This window comes from Myotis nattereri (genome assembly GCF_964212035.1).
Source record: "Myotis nattereri genome assembly, chromosome: 14".
Taxonomy (NCBI): domain Eukaryota; kingdom Metazoa; phylum Chordata; class Mammalia; order Chiroptera; family Vespertilionidae; genus Myotis; species Myotis nattereri.
In genome coordinates, this window is record NC_138089.1 from 44,451,310 (window position 1) to 44,475,108 (window position 23,799).

General features: G+C 39.5%; 1 protein-coding gene across 1 annotated transcript in view; it reads left to right on the plus strand.

Annotated features, from left to right (window-relative positions):
- Window positions 1-23,799, plus strand: part of RARB (retinoic acid receptor beta) — a 638,244-nt gene that overhangs the window by 264,624 nt on the left and 349,821 nt on the right. The window contains exon 4 of the mRNA XM_081105810.1: window positions 21,452-21,899. Coding sequence (XP_080961936.1) covers window positions 21,722-21,899 — 178 coding nt within the window. The 5' untranslated portion in view covers window positions 21,452-21,721. The remainder of the gene's footprint in view (window positions 1-21,451; window positions 21,900-23,799) is intronic.

The window sequence follows — 23,799 nt, forward strand, 5'->3', positions numbered from 1 at the left end:
CACATGCCTGGGTTTGCGAGCTCAATCCCCAGGGTGGAGCCTGCAGGAGGCAGCTAATCAATGATTCTCTCTCATCATTGATGTTTCTATCTCTCTCTCCCTTCCTCTCTGAAATCAATATATATGTCAGCACACGAATGCTGTTTATAAAGGTAATAAAATTTTAAAGCCTTGACTGTATTCATGAGCATCAGAATCTTAGACCTAAAAAGTCAAGTGCCCAAACAAAGAGGCCATTTCAAGTGACAAGCAGAGGTGCCCGCCTGGAGCTGGTTTCAGGAAGCAGGGGGCTCTCTGGGGAAGAACAGCCTGTGTTTGTAGAAGCTGCCCTCTAGCACGGACTCCTACAGCTCAAGCCTGGAGCTGGTACTTCTCAGCCTGTTCTCTGGTCCCTCAGACCATAAAAATGGCCAATTCTTGGGTTTCTCTTCCTCAGATGCTTTAGGTAGGAAGGGGATCATGTATAGACTGGTAGACATTCAGAAAGACAGATACAAAGAAATCACATCTATCTTGACGTGTGAAAAACTCCAGACAAGTAAGAATTTTTCTCTTTCTCCCTCCTGAGAAAGCCAGCCCAGCTTTCTTACATACACACGGAGCAAAGCCATTTGACAGAACGTTCACAGTTTATACATCTGTGCACTGGCTGTGTGTTCAAAATGATCTTTCTGAACAGGATTATAGGAAGCCAGGAAAGAAATTCTCTGACTTTCAAGCAAGTAGAACAGTGTGTTGTAAAAATAATAAGAAATGCTTAAAGAATCATGCCTTCTAGTAGTTTAGGAGTAACTAACACAAGAGGCAGGACTCAGTGAAGCCCCTAAGGCAGACCCCTAGACAGCAGTTTACATGGGAACAAGTAATATACAAATTGAACATCCACTACCCAAAAGGAACTTCCTTTCCAATTTCTCTAAGGCAGATGTGTGGTAGGTGTTGGGTGGGGGATGAGGCTGACCTAGATATTTTTTCCACTTACAGACAGTGGGCAGTTGGCTCAGAGGCTCTGTGTATATCCTCAGATCTCTTCTGAATGGATTGGCCCAGATAAAACATTCAGCCTGTTGTCTTTTATGGAGGTACAGCTGGTCCACCTTCCATTTTGCCCCATGGCTTCCAATTTGGCAGCCGCACATGCAGGTGCTGCGTCTCTGAACCAAAGCGCTCTGTTTGGTTGGCGTGGGGAGGATGGCACCGCCTGGAAATGCTTAGCGTTACAGTTTGGGGGAGTGCTTTGTCCTGCACAATTACTTTGTTTGTACTCACTTCCTTTACATAGAATACCTTTCCTACCTACCCAGCTTTGGACATTGTTGGTTTTTTTTTTCTACCTCTTCTTAAATCTTTCACAATGGAGAAAGCCCCTGTGTGTCAGGCAGGAAAGGGAAGAACATTAAGTTTCACTTTGCCAAAAAGAAATCTTCCAACATCTTGCAGTACTTTTCCTTTAAGAGCCTCATTTCTCCTTCTCCAGCTGCTTTCATCTCTTTGATACATAAGGGTACACTAAGTTGAATCTATAAACAGAACCCACTAATTAAGAGTAATTGCTTCGGAGATTGGTCCAGACGATTCGGCATTCTATGCGTGTTCTTCTCAGATATCCATTAGCTGCTAATAAGATACTACAGATGTGCCCGTCTGTTTCCTGTTTCCGTCTATTGTACCTTTATTGCCATATATGGACCAATCGGATGGGCGGAACAATAAGTGGATGTCCTTTTGCTCCCTGCACATGTCTCAAAGGAATGTTTGTTATTAGACAGCTTTTTCTGTTTAGTTAACATCAGTATGTTAATAAAGAAAACAACACGGAGAAAGTTTTTGTTGCTCTTCTTTTCTTCACTTCTGTCACCTAACTGGTTCATTGTTTAATGAAGTCCCTTTGTATAGTTTTTTGGTTTTTTTGTGTTTTTTTTTAAGTAGTACTTAATGCAAAAATGCCTGGGCAATGTGAGCAGGGGGAAAATGACATTCTTCCTCCCGCTGTCTTGAAAAGAAAGTTTCCAGCTAAATGTTTTAAGTACTTAGAAATTCAGCATGAATATCATGTTGCTATATTTGACTGATTTACACTTGACACTTGGTAAAAAGCCTATGAATTATTCATTCCCCAGTGATTCTATAAGCCAGAACACCAGAAATCACATCCCCCATTGGAGTTTCTAAAGTGAAGTAGTTTAAATACTCTCTAGACATGGAATATCTATAGACTTGGCTTTCCTTGCGATTTCAAATTGCTGTACTTTCCACTTGTCTTTTTATTTTAGGATCACTTAGCTAAAGACCTGACCCTTTTCTATAGTAACCCTGGCAAATATATTTTATTGGTACAGAATATGATGCTATAAAGTAGATTCATGATTAGTACCTTTTGTTCTTCTTAGGTCCAAAGGAACCTTATTTTGAAACAACCGACGGGAAAATAATTATTGACTTCCTTTACTTATATGGAACTAAAAGTGAGAAAAAGTAAACTATAATCTATTAGATAGACTTAAATACTATATCTAGGGAGGGAAAATAAATACATTATTCCATGGAAACTATATAGATATAGAAAACTATATATCTAGACATCTAGATATTTAGATATACACACACAGTAATGCCGACCAGCCTGGTGCATTAAAACTACTTGTAATATTAAATGATTCTACATAGTCCCTATATCCAAGAGTCCACAAATTTAAGTCTTGGCAGTTAACTTTTTATGGAAATACATTAAAATCATTTAAAACGCTACTTACAATAGTAACGCTTCGACCCATGTGCTCATCAGAATTCATAAACTAAACAAGGTCAGGTGGGGCCATGAGCTGATTGACACTTCCCGAGAACATGCTAAGCCACTACAAACACGTGGGCTGCTATAGTAGATCGGAGTGGCCTCGGCACGTTATTTTGAGTGGAACCGTGACAAACTTTTGAGGGGAGATGAGAAGTGAAATTCCTCAGGGGAAAAGTACAGAAGGGCTTGGAATCTACTGATGGGTGCCGCTCATTACAACACTCACGTGTTTTCAGGAGCGGAGAAGTATCCTGAATTATCCCTCACCAGGAAATATGTGCAGCAATTACACAGCACAGCGGAGTGTTTTGTTTGGTGCACATCATTCTCAGCCTCTTTATGAAAAGTTTCCAAATTAGGTTCGTCATCAAAATACCACAAATAAACGATCTGTCAGCCTAAATGCAGCTCACAATTTTATTCCCTATGGGAACATGCAGAGGTAATTTCCTCATTGAGTTATTGCTGTGAAGTACTTTGACTCAAATTTTGTCAAATTTTAAATTTTATAAAATCTTTTTATAAAATTTTTGCTGTTCGCAAAGGACTGATCAGAAGGTGACAATTTGATGAAGTTAGAGTTGGAAAGTCATGCCTTGAATTATTGTGGGCATTGGAATGATATAAAACAGTAATAAGAATATATAGCTATAATTGAACAATGTCTTCTAACTTGTTCTTATCCATGGTGGCTACTATAGTTGTTAAGAGTCTTCTATTTTCACCCTAGCCAGTTTTGCTCAGGGGTTAGAGTGTCGGCCTGTGAACTGAAGTGTCCCGGCTTCAGTTCTGGTCAAGGGCATGTACCTTGGTTGCAGGCAAGATCCCCGGCCCTGGTTAGGAGCACGTGGGAGGCAATCAATCGATGTGTCTCTCTCACATCAATGTGTCTCTCTCTTCTGTCTTTCCCCCTCCCTTCCACTCTCTCAAAAAAAAAAAAATCAATAGAGAAATATCCTTGGGTGAGGATTAACAAAACAAACAAAAACCTTCTATTTTCAACACTGTCAGGCACGTTAAATACCGCTATGGTCTGGGCACAGGCGTGTGCACTTCGGATACAGCAGAGCATCTGCTGAAAGGAATTTCTGTCCCCCAGTAGAGGAGTCAGCAAACTCCAACTTTCTTTGTCTGCTCAACATATTTGTGTTGGGTTCTGAAAGGCATAGATGTACTGGGGCATGGAGGGAAAGAATATTCTTAATGAAAATCAAAATACATACTTAAATTAAATTGGAAATTACCCTTAGAACAGTGGTTCTTAACCTTCCTAATGACGCGACCCTTTAATACAGTTCCTCATGTTGTGGTGACCCCCAATTTCATTGTTATGAATTGAACATAATTAAAGCACAGTGATTAATCACAAAAACAATATGTAATTATATATGTGTTTTCCTGTGGTCTTTGGCGACCCCTGTAAAAGGGTCATTCGACCCCCAAAGGGGTCGCGACCCACAGGTTGAGAACCGCTGCCTTAGAAGAAGCAAAATGTAAAATCTGAGCTAATTAATAATATTTCTCTTGATAATTCACAGTAGAGGATTTGCCCAAAAGAAAGCTCTAATTGTAGCTATTGGTTAAACTATGTTGAGGAAGCAGCTCTGTTCATGTGAGGAATGAAGAATAATTCAGATATTAGGAGGGGAAAGTTATTCGGGGCTTTGATAATCACTGGTTGTTTTTCTGCCTCGTCTGAATTACAGGTAACTTTTCCTGAGATGGGGCCTGCAGGGTGCTCACCTCAAGTATACGATATATAAGGGCACCAGAAAACAGAGCAATTAAGCTAATATTTTAACTGCATTTTTTAAAATAAAAATTAATGCAAAAAACCCGTGATTCAACCCAGTTGGTGTGGCTCAGTGGTTGAGCATTGACCTATAAACCAGGAGGTCAGGTTTCCATTCCCAGGCAGGGAATGCCCAGATTGTGTTCTCGATCCCCAGTGTGAGGCATGCAGGAGGCAGCCGATCAATAATTCTCTCTCATCATTGATGTTTCTCTCTCTCTCCCTCTCCCTTCCTCTCTGAAATCAATAAAAATGTATATATATTTTAAAAATCCATGATGCAAAAATACCATAATTGAATAAGAACCAGCTTACTTTTGTCACCCATTATTTACTTTGACTTTGTCTGGCCCCCAGACAAACTCCAAACTCCCAAAACACTTTGTTCATTGGCCCTGTCCAAGGTTTCATTGTGCGTTATGGTCATGTGCATTCTTGTCCTATCAACCACATGGATGACATCTTACTGTTAGGGACAAAGCCAGTCTGTTTTTATATTCCTCAACTTACCTGGTATTGCACCTCACACATCACAGCTACTCTCTAAGTGCTTATTAAACCAAAGAGCTGGGCAAGTTAGAGTTCAGACCCTGTTGATATTTACTGAGCCTTCTGAAAACTATTACCTCTAAAGAGATGTATAAAAGAATTCAGAGAATCTATGTGGCAGCTTTTTGCATTTGAGGCTTTATCTTTATCTGCTTTTCACTGTTATTATATTCATTCTAAATTACTCTGTTCTGTAATCATGCTGATTTTTTAAGGAGCCTATTATGTTGGGGTGCATAATTAGAGATATCTTGTTTTTCCTTCTTCTGGAAAATTTTGACTTGTTTTAACATCCGTTTGTGCTAATGAACTTCTCTGCTAGTATGCTCCACAGGCACTTCACATTCACTCATCCAAAACCACGTTCATCATGAAACCTGTTGCTGCTTCTCTGTGCTCTGTCTTGATGAAAGGCACCATCTTTGTTTAGTTTCTGAAACCACAATTCTTGAGTAAGCCTTGATTCTTTATTCTCCTTTAATGCCCTTGTCCAATCCATGTCTTACTCTATCCCTAATACCTCATTAATATCCTTTTGGTTGATCATGACTGTGGACCCAAGTTTCAGGCCCTCTTGGCAGGACCAGTGCAATCATCTCTTGTCTGGTTTTCCAGCCTCCAGCCTTTGCCACACATTTGCAAAAGTGGCCTTTGTAAAATGTAAATCTGATAACACCCTTCTCCTACTTCTAACTCATTAATGACTCACGGGCTCTTACCTTCAGGAAAACAGCCCACTCTTCATAACAATGCACTCCATGTCCTCCTCCATCTAGTTCCTTCCGTGCTGGTCTCATCTCACACTAGTGCTTGGCCTGTACCCTGCATTTTCTCTATTCTGTGTAGAAGTCCCTTCCAAGTTCGGTTGCCACACTTCCCCCACCAGACCTTGATTGGCATAGGTACCCATCCTCTGTGCCCCCATAATATTGGGCACAAAAGTCCATGAGAGCATGGAGCAACCCTGAGCCTAGTGGGGGTGGTTTTTCCCCCACGAGGTTCTGAGCTACTTGAGGAGGGGGAAGTGGCATGAGTATGTCTTTTGTTTTTGTATCCCAGCATCCAGTGTAGAACCTAACACAGTGATCAAGTGTTCAGGAAACTTGCCCAATTCATTCAATCACTTGTTAAATTCATTATATTATTCTCACATCCATTCCCCTCCCATCTTCTAGTTTAGATTTATACCACTTCATTCTCTATATATGTTTTATATTCCATCTAAATTGGACTAATGCTAGCCCCAAAACATATCTGTGATCTCTTAGCTCTATTTGGAGATTTCCTTTTTGAATATTTCAATTCATCTTCCACACTCTCTGCTCCAGCAAGCCTTTTCTGCTTTCCTACACGTGCAAGTAATCCCTCTCTTCCTTGATCACTTCTCTCTTCTCCTACCACACACCCCCAGCACACATACACTTTATTTGTATTAGATTGCTGCAATTTGTGAACGGTCACCATTTCCTTCTTAAACTGTGGGCAGGGATTGTGCCTCCTTCTCTCTGCTCCCCCATGGGTCTTGCTCAGTGCTTTGGTCATAGAAGGGGCTCAGAATTGAATTGGAACTGAGCTGAATTGAATAAACTACCCATTTATGAAATAATTTGCTTTAGAGTTGCCAGAATTAAATGGCCACTCCAGTGGCAATATTACTCTCACTCACTAATATCATTTGATCCATGGAGGAGCTAGTTAATTAAGTAGGTGGATTAAAAAATATAATCTGCTAGAGGAAGAATGTTTTGGCAGGCACCCATACATATTTTTTTTTTCTGAAAAGCATGATGATCTCTCAGCTATAATTCCTCTTGCTTTCCACCCAAAATAGCAATAGGACTTTTTGCACATGACTTTTGATGGCTGGCTTAGGGATGCAGGCCATACACCTGTGTGCCAGATGTGAGCTGCAGCCTGTGTGCTCTCCCAGTCCATCTGCAAAGCAGACCCCATGCTGGCTCGTTTCTATAGAAAAGGGGGCATTGGTCCCCAGCCTTTTTACATGATAGGTTCCCTGGTGCTTGCCTGTTTTCCTTAACTTAAAACCCCCTTCATTGAATTTCAATGTCTTGGATGACCTTTGCCAACACAGGAGGCCTTCGTGCATTTGCTTGTCCCTGAGTCTGCTTTCTGTCTGCATGTTTGATTTTTTGACTTGTACCACCACTTGTGAGAGTGCTGTTTGGTCTTCTGTGGCCGAAACAGCCACATCAGCATCAAGCGTAGTTAATAGCTGATCAAGTCCCCGGGATTTCCATGTGGAGTGGCCTGAAGAGTGTCATCTGATAGTGAATGTAGCTTTCACTGGAATGAATGGGATTCTATAACGAATGGGTCTGCATTGATGGGCACAGGGGACAGGATAGCTTTGTCATCGTCTTTGTTTCTGTAAGAATGCCTCTGCAACCGAATCTGACCCATTTCCATGCCAGTGTGCTAATAGTTCTGGAATCTCATTCATCTCAACTGTGGCCAGTTAGCCCTGGAATCCCATCTGTTTGAATGGATGCAGTAAAATGTCATGGAAATGTGGCCATTCATTCACATCACCAGTGAGAGTTTTCTCCCTGTTAATTTCCCTGCATTTCAAGTGACTCCGATTGCACAGATTCTTGCACCATTTAAAAACCAAAAGGTGGTGTTTGGAGTTTTCATTTATTTATTTTTTATTTTTTTGTGTGTCGACAGAGAGAGAAATAGTTATAAAAATATGCACAGAATCTAAATGGAGATGCTTTCCTCCCTACAATTGAGGTTAAAAAAAATGCCTCAGCCAGATTTTTTGAGTCCCTCTTAGCAGAAGATGCCCAAGGCTGTATTTTGGCCCAGAGGAATTTTTAGGCTGATTTTTTTCCTCCTGAAAATACAGTTTAGGCAATAGAGAAACAGGATGAGTCTTAACGAGAGCAGGGGTAAAAGAGGTGCTGCCTCTTACAGATTGCTGGAGTGACACAATAGTTAGGAATGTGGCAGGCCTTCCAGTTAAACTCCTGGCTAGCTGGCGGGCAAAAAACCTGGAGCCAAGCGTGGCCAGAGAGCGTGGTGGGTGCTTGTAAAATCACAGTCAGTAGGAAATAATGACCATTTTCATATATTTGTCATTTCCTTAAGAAATTTCCTAAATAGATTTTTTTTAAGTCAAGAATTTTGACTTTTAAAAAATATATATGATGTCTTTGTGTGTATTTAAACATCTGATGTAAATGGGTGGGTAAATAATATAGGAGACAATAGATTATTCGCGAAATATAAATACGGGGAAAAGCATTTTGTTCTGTTTCTGGGTACCCATGAGTGTGAACTGGCTTAACCAATCAATCAAACTTGCTTAAAGTTATCAGGCATTTTCATGGACTCAATGATAGTACCAGTAACTACTGTTTTCTAGGTCCAGGCCCAGTTCTAAGTATTTGCATATGTTAACTCATTTGATCCCTGTCACAAACTGGTGAGCAAAGTACTGTTTTTATATAATCCCATTTTACAAATCAGGAAAATGAGACTCATTAAAATTAAGATTTTACCCTTCGCTTATTTCCTAGAATAAGGTCCCCTCCTTATTTGCAAGGTATGGATTCACAAAGTAATCCTACCAGCTTTAACCCAACAGCCAGAACTAATGCAGCAGACTGTTATGTATCCAGAATGCCTATCATCTGACATACTCTGAATTAATAGCTTTCCCAGAATGTGGGTCTCTTGATTTTAAAAGAATGCAACAGTTGGTATATGGCATTTTAGCCCATAATATGATATTTGCACAAGTAAAGTTAAATACTTTAAATATAATGTCCTGCCCGAACACATATACAAATAAGAAACATTACAGGTCATGCATTACCAGCCAAACTGTCAAGATACCGCTGCTGTATTTTCTTATGAATGTCCTTTCTCCTATTTTTATTCTGAAAACTAGGCTACCAATATGTGACCTGATGATCATGTCATCACTTTATACCACACATAAAACCAAACTATATTGTAATATTAGAATGCTGTGATTATTAAAGAGGTAATTGTTTTTAAATATCATTTTATAATCAATTGCTTGAATTCTTACTATGTTATAATCTCTGATAAACTATGTTATATATTTAAGTGACTGCTATTGGTTTCAAAAATGACCCTTGGGGAAGCTATAGACCTGTTTCAGTGGGGCTACCTATGCTCAAAGTTTCTTTGGAATTCTTCTTCTATTTAATTGCTTTTGTAGCAACCATTAGTTTATTTAGGAAGGTGGCCACTCTTCATGCTTGGTATAGATTTGCTTTGAAAATGTAATTTCAGATGGAAGTCCAGTCAATAGGGGCAGGGGAGATTTGGGAATGAAAAATGGAACCACAAATACAGTCATGAATTCATAATTATTTTTATATGATCAATGGCTTTGTTAGTCAGGCTGTCTATAATATACACCTCCAAATCTCAGTTACTTTATTCAATACCCATTTATTTCTTGCTAATGTCACATTCCAATGCAGGTCAATAGTCTGCTCCACACAGCCATTCAGGGATCTAGGCTCCTTCTATGTAGTGGCTTTGCTGTCTCCTAGGCCGACAGAGATCTATATTAGACTGTGGGCATCTAACCAGCAATTGAGGGAGAGAGATCTTATATTTGTTTAAAATGTTACCCACATCACATATGTGTTTCCATTTAGAAGAGATTGACAAAGCAGTTTCAAGATCTGTCATCTTTGATCTGTCACATCTTTTAGGGGTCTCTCTGGCAAACATAGAGAGACACAGAGCAGGTCTCGTGACGTGAGTGCAAAACTGCCAAGGGAGAAGAAATCATTGGGATACCTAAAAAGGAAATAAACCATTCCCTAATGAAGGGTACCAAGCTTAGTGTTCAAGTGAGGTTAAGCGTTTCATTTTTCTTCTAGGCACTATCTTTTTTTCTCCCAAGCAGAATAAGAGAAGATATTTCAGACAAGTCCTTATTTGCAGGAAAGAGGTTGCTACTTTTCATTCTCCTAGTCTCAAGTCTCTTGAAAACTGTAGATATGATGATTAAGTCAGTGAAGGAAATCTGTCAATAAAAAAGGCAAGACAACAAAAACCATGACATTTGCTATTTTTGTTTCAGACTCTTTTTACAAGCATGCATGCACAAACCCTCTCATTTTTATTCTTTCACTGCCTCCATCACATCCACTTCAGGTTAAACAGCCTATCACATAGGTCCAGACTCTGGCAATTTTCAAGGAATCTCTGAGGCTGCAGATAAATAAATGACCTTGTACAATTTTTACATGACCTAGCAGAAAGGCAAAATGGTCAAATAAACATTTCAAACACTCATTCAGGAATGGTTGTACATTCCCAGCAAAGGGACCACACTCTTGCCTCTTCTCTTGACATGACTCTGACCCCTAGCTTCCTTTTAAACCCACATCTCTACACCTGACATCATGGGGTTTCATCTGTGCTTCGGTGTTGTAGGAAATTTTAATAGGTAGTGGTGAGTATCTTCAAGTTTCTCTCCCTGGCCAATACCACAAAGGGGGTTTTTCCCTCTGGGGAGGAAAATTCTATTTTGGTAAAATTGGATCTTGGCTCCGGGATGAGTAATATGTTAGTGCTTGTGGTTCATGTTCTTGATTAGATCCTTCAAGACTCTGAGTGGGCTGGTGTATTAGTTTCCTGTTGCTGCTATAACAAATGACGGCAAACTCGGTTGTTTAAAAACCACATAAATGTATTATCTTGTAGCTCTGGAGGTCAGAATACCATAATCAGCTGCTCTGAGCTAAAGTCAAGGTTTCAGCAAAATTGGTTCCTTATGGATCTGGGGAGAGAATCTGTTTCTTAGCCTTTTCCAACTTCTAAGGCTGACCGTAGTCTTTGGCTGTTGGCACCTTCCTCTCTCTCTAAAGCACACTACTCCCAGTTCTTCTTCCATCATCATATCACCTTCTCCTCTTCTGTAATCAAATCTCCCTTGGCCTCCCTTTTTCAAGGATCCCCGTTATGATATTAGGCTATTAAGGTAGTCTCCCCATTTCAAGATTCTTAACTTTATATAATCACATCTACAAAGTCCCTTGTGACATTTAAGGTAATATTCTCAGGTTACAGGAATTAGGATAGGGACACTTTGGGGAGCCATTATTCAGTTTACCACAGCTGGTGTAGAGGATCTTTACACAGAGAACTAATTCCATGTATGCTATGGTCTGATTTATATGTTGACATCCTAACCCCCAAGGTGATGGTATTGGGAGGTGAGGCTGCTAATAGGTGAATAGGTCATGTGGGCAGAGCCCTCAATATTGGGATTAATTCTCTTATAAAAGAGACCCCAGAGAACTAGTTTGCCCGCACCACCACCACTACCACCACCGCCATGTAAACCACAGCAAGAGGGCACCAGCTCTGAATCCGGAAGAGGACCCCTGCCAGAACATGACCATGCTGAACATTGATCTTGGACTTTCCAGCTTCCAGGACTGTAAGAAATAAAGTCTTTTGTTGATAAGCTACCTAGTCTATGGCATTTTGTTATAGAAGCCCTAGCAGACTAAGATAATAAAGTAGGACTGTCAATCAGAAGCCTCCTCCAGACTTAGTTCATGGTCTCTATGGGCTCAAACATGTACAATTCTCATCATTCTCTTCTGTCCTTTTGCCACCCCACTCTTCTTAGAAATACAATTTGGTAGTTTGTTGTATGAAAGAGAAAAGGCAAAATACAAAATAAATAAACAGTTAAAGATTCAGGCCTCACCAAAATAACAATGCTGTTCCTGACACTAAAGCCAAGCTTAGCAATGCAATACTAGCTATTGTGACTTGTTTTACCTACTTTTATAAATACCTTGTGTCTATTGTCCTCTCTGTCTCATGTCTCTTGCTCAGTCACGGTTTCTCTAGCCTCTTGGCTTCTGCCCACTTCTCTAGATCTTCCCATGTGCATGCCATTCTCCTTTCTATGTCTTTCTTGGTGTATTGGGCATTCAAAACAAATTAATAGTAAGGATAGATGTGTTACCATCTATGGAGATTCCTGTTTGGAATACTACTACTTCTAGGCTATATCGTAAGCCACTCACCAGCCTATAGATGGTCGACTTTCCCTTGAAAACCAGACTCTAGTCCTGTCATTTTGCTTGGCTTGACAGGATTCCATGACACAAAGTATGGAAGACATTGTACAAGGGGTTGCCTGCTGCTACTTTTCTTAAAAATAAATAGTGGTACCATCAGATATTTGCTCCAACACATAATTCATACATTCATACATTATGTTTTGGAAAAAACTCTAGGCAAGGCCGACTTTTCAGGAGGTATGTGTCATGCTAGCATACATAGCAACTTTGGGTTGAATGTTGATTCCCTAAGAACCCATATTTATATTACTACTCCCATAACTTTTGAAATTAAATCTTAGACTTTTTTGTACATTCTAATGTGCGTAGATTCCTGCTGGTTATTTTCTGAAAGTCATATTTTCACTTTGGGTGTCTTTAGCAGATGGAATCTTATAAAAATGGCCTAAAAAGGAATACAGGGACATTGTGTATATGCTTTTAAAAATAGGACTTTAATGTGCCAAATGACCTCCTCCTGGTGCCGAGGAGTGATTCAGATTTCACTCTCTGCTCATTTGGCAGTCAAAGGAATTCCTCGGACTGTGTTATTTCCTCTAAATGACTCTGTTCTGTCTCTTTCATTCCCAAATTAAATTAATAGGAGATAAGAGATCTCTCTTTTTGGTCAAATTTAAGTTACTCAATGTGGTTTCCCTAGGATTAAGTTGAATATAATTTTATCAGTAACATTTATGATGAAGATGGTGGATATAAGAAAGGCTGCAAAACTACCAGACATGCAAAACTGACTTCCTTACAGCCATGTTTCTTTTCCATCAAGAATAGCAGTGAAAGCAACTGACAGGATTTGTGCTGAGTTTGGAATTTTTGCTGAAAACAGGTATTTGGCTGAATGCATCTGAGCAATTTTAAGTGGCATTACCTGGAACCAATGCCTTAAATAAATAGGGAGGCCTGAGCTAAAATAAACTGGAAAAAGAGGACAATGCATGTACTGTCTCTTGAGGCAAAGATTTCCCCACAACAAATTCTAAATCAGCTAAAGAAACCCAGGCAAGTTTTCTGTGCTGCATCACAAGAAATTTAAAAATCTATCTTTTGTTTGCTTCTGCCTGTTTTTTATGGTGTCATTGAATTTTAGGAGGAGGAAATGGATACAGTGTTCTCTCCCACAATCTTGTCTGTTTTGTTGCTTGGACTACAATTGAAGCCAGCACGGTTTAATTAACATTAATTGCCTTGTTAAAGTGTTGGGTTCCTGTGTCTCCAGGCAGATGCTAATAAGAGTCCTCTCTCCAACTCGGAGTCTCAAGAAAGCACATATGAAATCATCAATGCTTTAAGTGGCATTTCTAATTATCCAATATGCCTGCAGGTGCATGGCTAAGGCAGATCAAATTCCATCTTTATTTGCTTATTAGTAGAAGGTGTTTGACAAAACCCATGGCATGTTCATGAAGGCAGGTCCAATCTCACTTTTTGTTGTTTTGTTTCAGATTGGCACCCATGCTGTACTGTCTTTCCTTTTCCATATACTGATAACAATTTAGACCTGCTGAACTGACCTTATCTCAGCTGGGGTCTTGAGTGGACCCTTCCCTCTTAGATTATTCTTTAACTCCCTTTTCATAAAAAGAATTAATTTAGAACTGAACAGCATTAAGGGATCATTCCCTTATGCCAAACTTATTTGACCACAGGTTCCTTTTTTTAAAATTTAGTGACTTTCTAGTGAAATATAATAGATGAACAACATGCACTTTTCCTTATTCCCTCCCAAATATTTACTAAAATGGTAGGAAAAAGAAGCCATTAAAGTTAACAAGAACACACGAGTATGCTAATTGTAGACAGGAAATGGCAACATTTTTTGAAGATGGGAGGTAGATGGGCAGTAGTCATGAATAAATTAGCAAAGTGCAGAAAGCAGATTGCTAAGTGCCTAAAGAAGGAGATACAAGCTGCAGGATTTGGGACAGTCCCAGAATGTAGAGGCACCAGATATCCTGGAAGCAGGAAGTGATGGCTGAGATAGGAAAAAATGGTTAAGTTCAAAACAAGGAGCAGAGAAAGCTGCTCCTCCACCTATTACATTCCGGTAGTTACTGCAACCTCACCCTGGTAGGAAAGGTGAGTCTGTTCTTTGAAGATACTGAACTAGAGAGGTTACTTGTGTTCTGGATACCCAGCATCAATGTGGAGTGGGGAGATGGTACTAGACTAGGAGGAGGAAGTGAAAGGCTACGCATTTCATAGTTAGCCCACTGGCAGCCCCCGGCTTATTCTTCCTTTCAAATACCAGAAGTCTTTTCAGTGCGCCTTTTTCTTCCCTCCCCATCCTGGGCAGAATGTTAGAGGATTTCTCAATGGAGTTACCAATGCACCTGTGGGGGAGGAAAAATAATCCTCCCCCTCCCATTCTGAATTCTTGACTGAAACCCCTGTAATAAAAGACAGATTAGCAAGAGAAGAACAAGAAAAGTTTAATAACATGTACACCTGATGTTTACATTGATGATAACCAGAGAAAGATAAGTGAGTAATTCCAGAAGTGACTTAGAATTCAGGATTAAAGCGCTTCTTAATAAGGGAGGACGTGAGGGTATGGAGTTGCTTAGGAGGGAGTCAATGGTTTTAGGAAAGATGAGTGGGCCCTCACCAGCATAGATGGGAGGAGTGATAGGGTGTGACAGAGTTCCTCTGTGTATGATGCTGACTAGATACTCCTCTCCGGTGAGAAGAGTGAGTCTTCTCTGGTTGAGGAAACTGCTGGGGAGGTGATTTATCCCCTTTTGGGAGGATCTGCCTTTAGGCAGATTAGGAGAGTTCAGAGAAAGTCTGCTTTTCCTGTTTTGTTGGTTGTTTTTTCAATGCCCAGTTCTCAAAATAATTCATATACCACAGCAGCATATTTTGGGGTGGCGTTTTCTACCTTTCAACCCCTAAATAAAAAAGCCTAAAACTCCCATTGGGGGAACTCCCACAAAGAAATGTCCACGTTAGATCACTTTTTCAGGAAACGCACCCTTAGACAAGATTTGCTCATGAAAACAGTGCTTGCCATAAGTTTTCCCGTTTAGATATAAATAGGGCTAGAATTATGCAGATAATACAATTGAGAAATGCATACAGGACTAAAGGACATAACAGAAAAAAGTGAAAAGGAACAGAGTTGATGTAGAGAGCAGAATAAGACATTAAAATAAAAACTATTATTCATATCCTAAATGGTATTCAGAAAAGATAAGGCATGCATGACAAAAAAGCAGAATTATAAATAAATGGGAAAAATAATAAAAACTCTTGTATGTTAAAAATATAGTAGCATAAGTATAAAATGCAATAGAGTAAGGCCCTGGCCAGGTAGCTCAATTGGTTGGAATGTCATTCCAGCACACCACAGTTGCAGGTGACTCCCCAGTCAGGGCACATACAAGAAGCATCCAATGAATGCATCAATAAATAGAACAACATATCTCTTTCTATATATAAAACAATTTAAATAAAATTCAATAGAGTAATTGGGAGTTAAATGTGGGGAATATATTGCAGAAAGTAGATTAAATGGATAAAGAAGTAGATGAGAAAATATGTAATAAAATTAGAAAATTCATGTAGAAGGTCTACTATCTAACAAGATTTCCAAAAGGAGTGAACAAAATATATATTAAAGAAGATATTATCAAATAAAGGGGAAAAACCCAAAATTTTCCTTAACAGAAGAACATGAGTTACCAAATTGAAGATCTCTTCCAATTGTCTAGCACATGTAGGAAAAGATCCATGGGGATAAAGAAGATTATAAAGGCTTACAGAAAAAGAAAAGTGTCACACACAAAGGATCTGAAATCATAATAGTATTAGGAATTTCCAGAGCGATATAGAAAGCTTAAAAAGTGGTATAATGTACTTTAACATTTTAATTTAAAAGGCTATTTCCAAACCACAATTTTAATCCAACCAGACTAACAGGCGTGAGGTGTAACCTAAAAAATATTTTAATATATAAAATGTCTCCAAACATGTACTATTCCTCTGATGCACTATTTCTCAGTAAGTTAAGGAAAAAAGCCACCAAGATGAAGAAGCAAACCAAGAAAATGGAAGACATGAGATCTACAAAAGAGTTCCAAAAAAACCCAGAAAAACAATAATAGAAAGTTCTACTTTGACAGCTATGCATGAGACTAGGAAAGCAGCCAGTCAGCCCTGGGGTGGGAGGAATGTCCCCAATTGTGGAACTCATATATCATATGACATGTCTGGCAAAATTTTCGGAGAGTTGGGAAAGAATTATTCATAGATACAAAAACAATTAAATTGTATAAACAAAGCAATTATTAACTCCAGGAAAACCCAAAAGTTTTGTAAGAAAAGAACTGTAAATAGAGTGCATCATGTGGCTCAGCTGTAACAATATTTACCTAGTCATAGTTATGTAAGCATAATAATATAGATGATTGAATGATTTTTATTTTTTTAAGTTGGGCGTAAGAAAGGAGGAAGAGTTTTATTTGTGTAGGCAATAGCCTAAAAGAGCTCAATCACATTTACAGTAAAAGCCAACAGGTAGTTGGTTACAAAATTATGAAAAAACTTGTTTAAGTATATGACCTATAAATATAAATAACAGAAAAAAAAACCAATAGCTAAAATATTCTCGAGTAGTTTCTCGTAGGGAGGAGAGCTTCAGGATGGGGAAGGTAAATTATTGTTTTTCTTTATGAATCTAAAGCAGGGTCAGGAAGCCGTGGTCCATGGGCGAAATCTGGCCGGCTGCCGGTTCTGTAAATAATGTTTTATTGGCATGCAGCCATGCCTACACATTCATGGACTGGCTCGGGTTGCTTTTCTGCCCTAAGAAGTTGGTGCAAAAGCAGAATTGAGTGGTTGTGACAGAGACTGTACGGCCTGCCATCTAAAATATTTCCTTCCTTTGTAGAAGAAATTTGCCAATCTTGTGCCTAGAGCAGTGGTTCTCTACTTTTAGGTGAATCAGAACCATCTGGAGGCTTGTTAGAGCAGATTGCTGGGCTCACCTAGAATTTCTGATTCTGCAGATGTCGGGTGGGGCTTGAAGAATCTGCACTTCTAACAAGTGTCCAGATGATGCCGTTGCTGATGGACCAGGGACTCTGCTTGGAGAACCACTGGTCTAAAGGAACTACTTGGCCTTTTTTAAAAAAAAAATCATATGTAAGTATCAAGTTTATAAAATCAATATTCAGAAGTGTAAGCTTGGAAGCTTGCATGAAAATTTAAGCTATAAACAGCCTCCAGTGAATTAAATGTGACACGAAATGATTAAAATGTAAGGTTTTAAACCTTATATTGGGAACAAGAACCTTAACAAGTTAAACTGAAGAAAATATACTGTGTTTTATCTATAATACGATCTCACAGATACAAACGTAGATGTTAACGATTTCTGTGGCCTCTGCCTCCTAACTGGCACGTTTCATCCAAGCGGTTGGTGGGCAGACCTATCACTCCCCGTCCTGTCATTCCACCATTTATCAAAGGCAGATTCCTGACTAGAACAACACCATCTATGCAAACAGTTATTTAAAAATATTTTCTGCCGAAACCGGTTTGGCTCAGTGGATAGAGCATCGGCCTGCGGACTGAAAAGTCCCAGGTTCGATTCCGGTCAAGGGCATGTACCTGGGTTGCGGGCACATCCCCAGTAGGAGATGTGCAGAAGGCAGCTGAACGGTGTTTCTCTCTCATCGATGTTTCTGACTCTCTGCCTCTCTCCCTTCCTCTCTGTAAAAAATCAATAAAATATATTTTAAAAAAATATTTTCTGTTTCCTGCTCTAAAATATTTTTTCAGCATTTTTAAAAATTGAGTATCTTCTTGTGAGACGCCTGTGTTCTGAACAACACAGTTTAAGGAACTTGATTTGAAACCTGCTCCTCTTCTCTTGACCCTTCCCTCTCACAGATGCAGAAACTGACACCCAGGGAATGATGGTGGTCGATCTAAGACCTCCTGACCCAGTCCCCACTTCCTTCCCCGCCTGCACCCCAGCTCCTGTTTGCTTTGCCTCAGGGGGTGAAGAAAAGAACCCTGAATGAGCCCAAACTCAAATTAGACATGAGGGGGGGGGAAAAAAAAACCACTGCTAATACCAGTGAACAAAGAAAACTCTCTGCTTCCAGGAATAGCCTTAATCAGTCACATATGTGAACACAGACGCAGTGACCGTTCAGACAGTTTTCCACCAACATAACAGGATTTTCCCGACACATTGATTTTTTTTCTTGTGCCTATTATCAGTATCAGTCTTTTTTTTTTTTTTAAGATCCTAGGCATGATAGCAGACCTTTTAACCAGGCAGGCAGGATGCCAAAAACCTGAAGTGTTTGAAAGCAAAGAGAAATAAAGGATATTGAGGGGAGAAAGAGTCCCTGGTTGGTAAAAACAAACAAACAAACAGCTTTAAAAATCTAAGAATTGTGCCCTGCGGGGGTGGGTTTGCTGAACTGTCAGCTCTACCAGTTAATGAGGCAGTTTGTCTAATGGAGACAGAAAAGACCACTGATAACAACGCTGGGCTTTGTGTGTGTGATTTAAAAATCAAATTGAGTGGAAATGCAGCAAACACTAAATGGTATTGTTTATTTTCTAATTAATTTGCTGCAAACTGCAAAATTCAAGTGCTAAATATGTTAGCTGGTGCGTGATTTTTAGAAGAGAAAGCAATGGAAGCATTCACCTCTCATAGTCCATTTGCTTTCTTTTCATTCGAGAAACAAGTCGTGGTTTGAAAGTTTGAAAAGGACATTGATATTTGGGGTGGGACATCCCTTTTGTGTGTTATATAAGCCAAGCAGGGATGTAGTCTCCTTTGTAAGGTTTCGTGGAGATGCAGGGAGCCTGGGACCATATGGTCTGACTGTTGAAGATGCTCATTTTTAATATTAATAGGCCAGGGATTCAAGGCCCTGCCGAGAATGTCATCTAAGTGAGGACAGCTGCTCCCATCACAACTGCTCATGGACTTTTTCCTCTGTGGGACACAACCAGGACCACGTATGCGCTCAGTATAAATAGTACAACCAACCAGATCTAGGTGCAAATTCTGGTTTAGCCTCAGGCTGACTCTGTGATGTTAGGGACGGGTTATTTAAATTCACTAAGACTTAGTCTTTTTCCTCTGAAAAATAGAGATTATAATGCCTGCCTTATGGGACTATTCTTAGATCTACACAGCTCATAAGTGAAGTGCCTGACACACAGTAAACAAATAAATGGAAGTTGTGATGTATTGGAACATTTTAGGATTAGGAATAACCAAACGCTAACTTCACAAACTGAGGAATCGGTAAGCTCACATGAGTCTTTGTTCTTAAATTTACCTAAATCCCACCTCTTCTTCTTCACGTCCATGACAAATGTTTTAGTCCTAATGCTCTTTCCCGAGGACTTTTGTGATGTGTTCTCTCCCCTGCCCTAACCCCAAAGCCTCTTGTCCATTCCAGCAAGCTTGTTCTCAGGAGCATGTCATCTGATGTATTTGTAGCAAACTTTTCCCAACTGTTCACTACCTACCTCAGCGGTTCTCAACCTGTGGGTCGCGACGCCTTTGGGGGTCGAGCGACCCTTTCACAGGGGTCGCCTAAGACCATCGGAAAACACATATATAATTACATATTGTTTTTGTGATTAATCACTATGCTTTAATTATGTTCAATTTGTAACAAAGAAAATACATCCTGCATATTAGATATTTACATTAAGATTCCTAACAGTAGCAACATTATAGCTATGAAGTAGCAACGAAAATAATTTTATGGTTGGGGGTCACCACAACATGAGGAACTGTATTAAAGGGTCGCAGCATTAGGAAGGTTGAGAACCACTGATCTACCTAGTCTTTACTATGAATCAGATACTAATCTTTTCTTGAAATTACCTCATTTAATCCTCACAACACCCCTTTGAAGTAAATTGTATTATTACCCCAATTCAAATTAAACACACACACATACACAAACACAACATATTGAGAGGTCATTGTCAAAGGGCTGGAGCCATGGTTTGAACTTAAGCAGTCTGGCTCTAGAATCAGGCTAACAGTTGGCCTTTATGCTGATCTTGAGATACTGTTCCTGCTTCGTGCAGCGTGGGCTTACACCCAGGGCTTGCTATTTAGTGAGCTCCAGAATTTTGACTTTCACTGAATATTGGTCATCAGGGCCAAGGTAGACCTCTGAAGTTCATAGCCAGCCCACTCTAGAATCTATGTCAGTTCTCTTCTATTCCCTGTCTTGAGGAATTCTCTGTGCTGAGCATCCTGAAAATGCCCTTTGTAGGGGGCAGGGCAGCTTTGTCATCCTCAACAATATGACCTCAATGGGAGCTGTTAAAACTAGAAATTCCATGAGAGCAGAGGACACATTAGTGTTGTTTCACTCTGTATGTCCTAGTACCTACACCAGCACCTGGCACATAACTGTAAGTTAGGATTTGACTGACTGATGAATGATTGAATGGGTGGACAAATGAATGATGGTGGTAAGAATAAATTGTTGGAGAGATGGATGAGTAGACGGTATTCTTATGAAAGTGTATACTGTTGACAGTAAGGGTTGATATAAAATATTTCTCTGATCTTTGAGGACTATATCTTACCTACCTTTTATTAGATTATAGTTTTCTCCCACAATTCTATTTATCTTGTTGGGTATATCATTCCCAATGGCCGCATTAAAATCCAAAGTTCTTCATATGAGATATGTAAAATCTTGGAAGCATAAAGGTTAGGACAAGATTAATCAAATTGTTTATAAAAGAAGCAAAAAAAATCATGTATTAATTCATTTATTCAACCGATATTTCTTGAGCATCTGCCTGTCTGGTATAGTATAGGAGCTTAAACTAGAGCTGTTAACGAAACAGAAAAATTTTGCCCTCCTGGTGAGTACATTCTAATAGGGGAGACAGACAAAAACAAACACTCCCACTGTGTAATGATCAAGTTAAGTGCCATGGAGAAAAATTAAGCAGGGTGAGGACTATAGAAATGATGGTGGATGGAGATTGATATTTAATATCAGATAGAGTTATTTTGAAATTGCATGTAAGTTTCATTCTATATTAGAATCTGAACATTTAAGAAAATTAAAGTGAGTGTAGGGGAACAACTAGGAATTAAAAGACAGGTTAATATTAGAGGTTTTTCATAAATTGATTAAGAGGAGAATATTTTTGACTTGTGAAATATATACATACATATATTTTTTCTTACAGGATTAGCATCTCTGGACTTTTAGAGTGATAGCATTTCCCAACCTCAAACTGAAAGAAAAGAAAAAGATATCCATAATCAGCATAGCAAAATGAGAGGTGGATAAACCATGCTGGGAAGACGCAAGGTCATCTGTTGAACTGTCTTGCCTTTGGTCCAGAACACAGCTCAGACTCAAGTGTTGCCCTGAATTTACCTCTACAACTTTGGTTCAAGACCCGGAGTGATGTGTTCCCACCCCAGAACACCTTGCATTTTGTGAGGCCTGAAACATGACCACCAGTAGCCACGCATGTCCCGTCCCGGCAGTGAATGGACACATGACTCACTATCCAGCCGCACCCTACCCATTGCTCTTTCCGCCAGTCATCGGAGGACTTTCCCTGCCTCCTCTTCATGGCCTTCATGGGCACCCTCCTCCGAGTGGATGCAGCACCCCGTCACCTGCCAGTAAGTACCACTGAGATCTCCTCTCTTATTTCTTTGTTGATTGGCTTAATGGAACTGAGAAAACAGGATGGTTCATATCCAGAGTGGGTTTTTATTCCATTGGATATTGGTTTCTCTTGGTGTAGAATTGTACCTTTAGGGCAATTGGCAGAAATATGAAAGAGATAAATGGTGAATTTTAGAATTTGGGTCATTCAAAACCACACTGATATTTTGCTAGATTTTATAAAATGTAAACACTGATATTTTGCTAGATTTTATAAAAGATAATCAGCATATGCGGCCAATATACCTGAAGAAATTAGACACTTAATGATGTGAACAGTGAATTGGTAGTTGGTGCCATAAAAATCATTAATGATAACTGTGGCTTGAACATCGATTTTGGTTATAAAGTTCCCTTTGACTATCTTACTGATTTCCCAAGTACTGATAACATGCATAATTGTTCTCAACTTCCCAGGGACCTTTGCTACCAATTCATATCACATAAGCTTTTTAAATGCCCGTGACCATTTGACTCTACTAAGCTATTTCTTCCGATCTTCTCTAAAATGTGGGCTGTAAAGTACTATAGAACAAAAGTAGAGTTAGAATTCTTCACACTGATATGACTTATTCATAGAAAGCACCTATGTCATGTGATTTAAAAAGAAAAGTTTTGCCTGTTTAAGGACAAACTATGAGAGCCAGTGAACAATCCTACCTCTTAGAGTTGGGTTGCCTGGTTTGACATCTGGAGGTAAAAAGGCGTATTGATTCCACATGCTGCACCAGACACCACAGCACACACTCCAGGTTCTTCCTGGTTCAGAGCTCGACAGGAGCATGTTAGAGCTCTTCCTGGTGATTATTTTGCATTTTGCTGCTTTTTAAAGAATTCCTCCAAATATTTGCTTGGTACTTAGACATTTTTATTTTGAAGTACTGCCTTATTTTCTTCTTTATTGTGGTATTTGTACTTTATCTTCTCTCTCCCACTAAATTTTTAGCTCACTGGGAGCAGGGGGATACCTCATCTAACCAGGATCCCTTAGCTCCTGGTACAATAGTAGGGGATAGATGTTTGGATGTCTGCATGTCTGGGTGCATGATGGACAGATGAGCAGATGGATGGACAGATTTTCACTGCAGAGATGTCGATGGTAATCACAGTGTTATCATGCCTGATATATATATAGACTTACTTTCCTTCTTGGAATGACCTGACTAGAATTCTTCTCTTCTGTATTTCTGACCAGAGCAGGTGACCTATAATTTTTTTCAAATGATTATTAACATTCTCCCATGCTTCTCAAGTTCAAATTGAGAGTAGATGTAGCCAAAGTCGCTTCTTTGCTATCAGAAGAGATGGAAATAGTTCCTGTATTCAAAATATTGTTCACCCAATGCAAAAAATACAATGAAGTTGCTCTCAGCTGATGCATAAAGGGGGAGTCTGTGTAAATGATTGTTAAAGCCATTAAAATTTCACCCAAGTGCCTCTATCTAATTCCATAACTCAGCCAGCCTGATGGATAGCATGTCTAACACATTTCTTTCCTAAGATCAGAACTGTATTTTGTACATGTAGCCAAGAGTTAAATAAGACATAAGTATTATTCCCCTTCTGGGTAATCTAATCTTACAGATAGCAAAGTCTTAGGTAGCTGCAGCCCCTAGGTCAGCGGTTCTCAACCTGTGGGTCGTGACCCCTTTGACAGTTGAACGACCCTTTCACAGGGGTTGCCTAAGACCATTCTGCATATCAGGTATTTACATTAGGATTCATAACAGTAGCAACATTACAGTTATGAAGTAGCAACGAAAATAATTTTATGGTTGGGTCACAACATGAGGAACTGTATTTAAAGGGCCAGAAGGTTGAGAACCACTGCCCTAGATGCTCACAACAAATCCC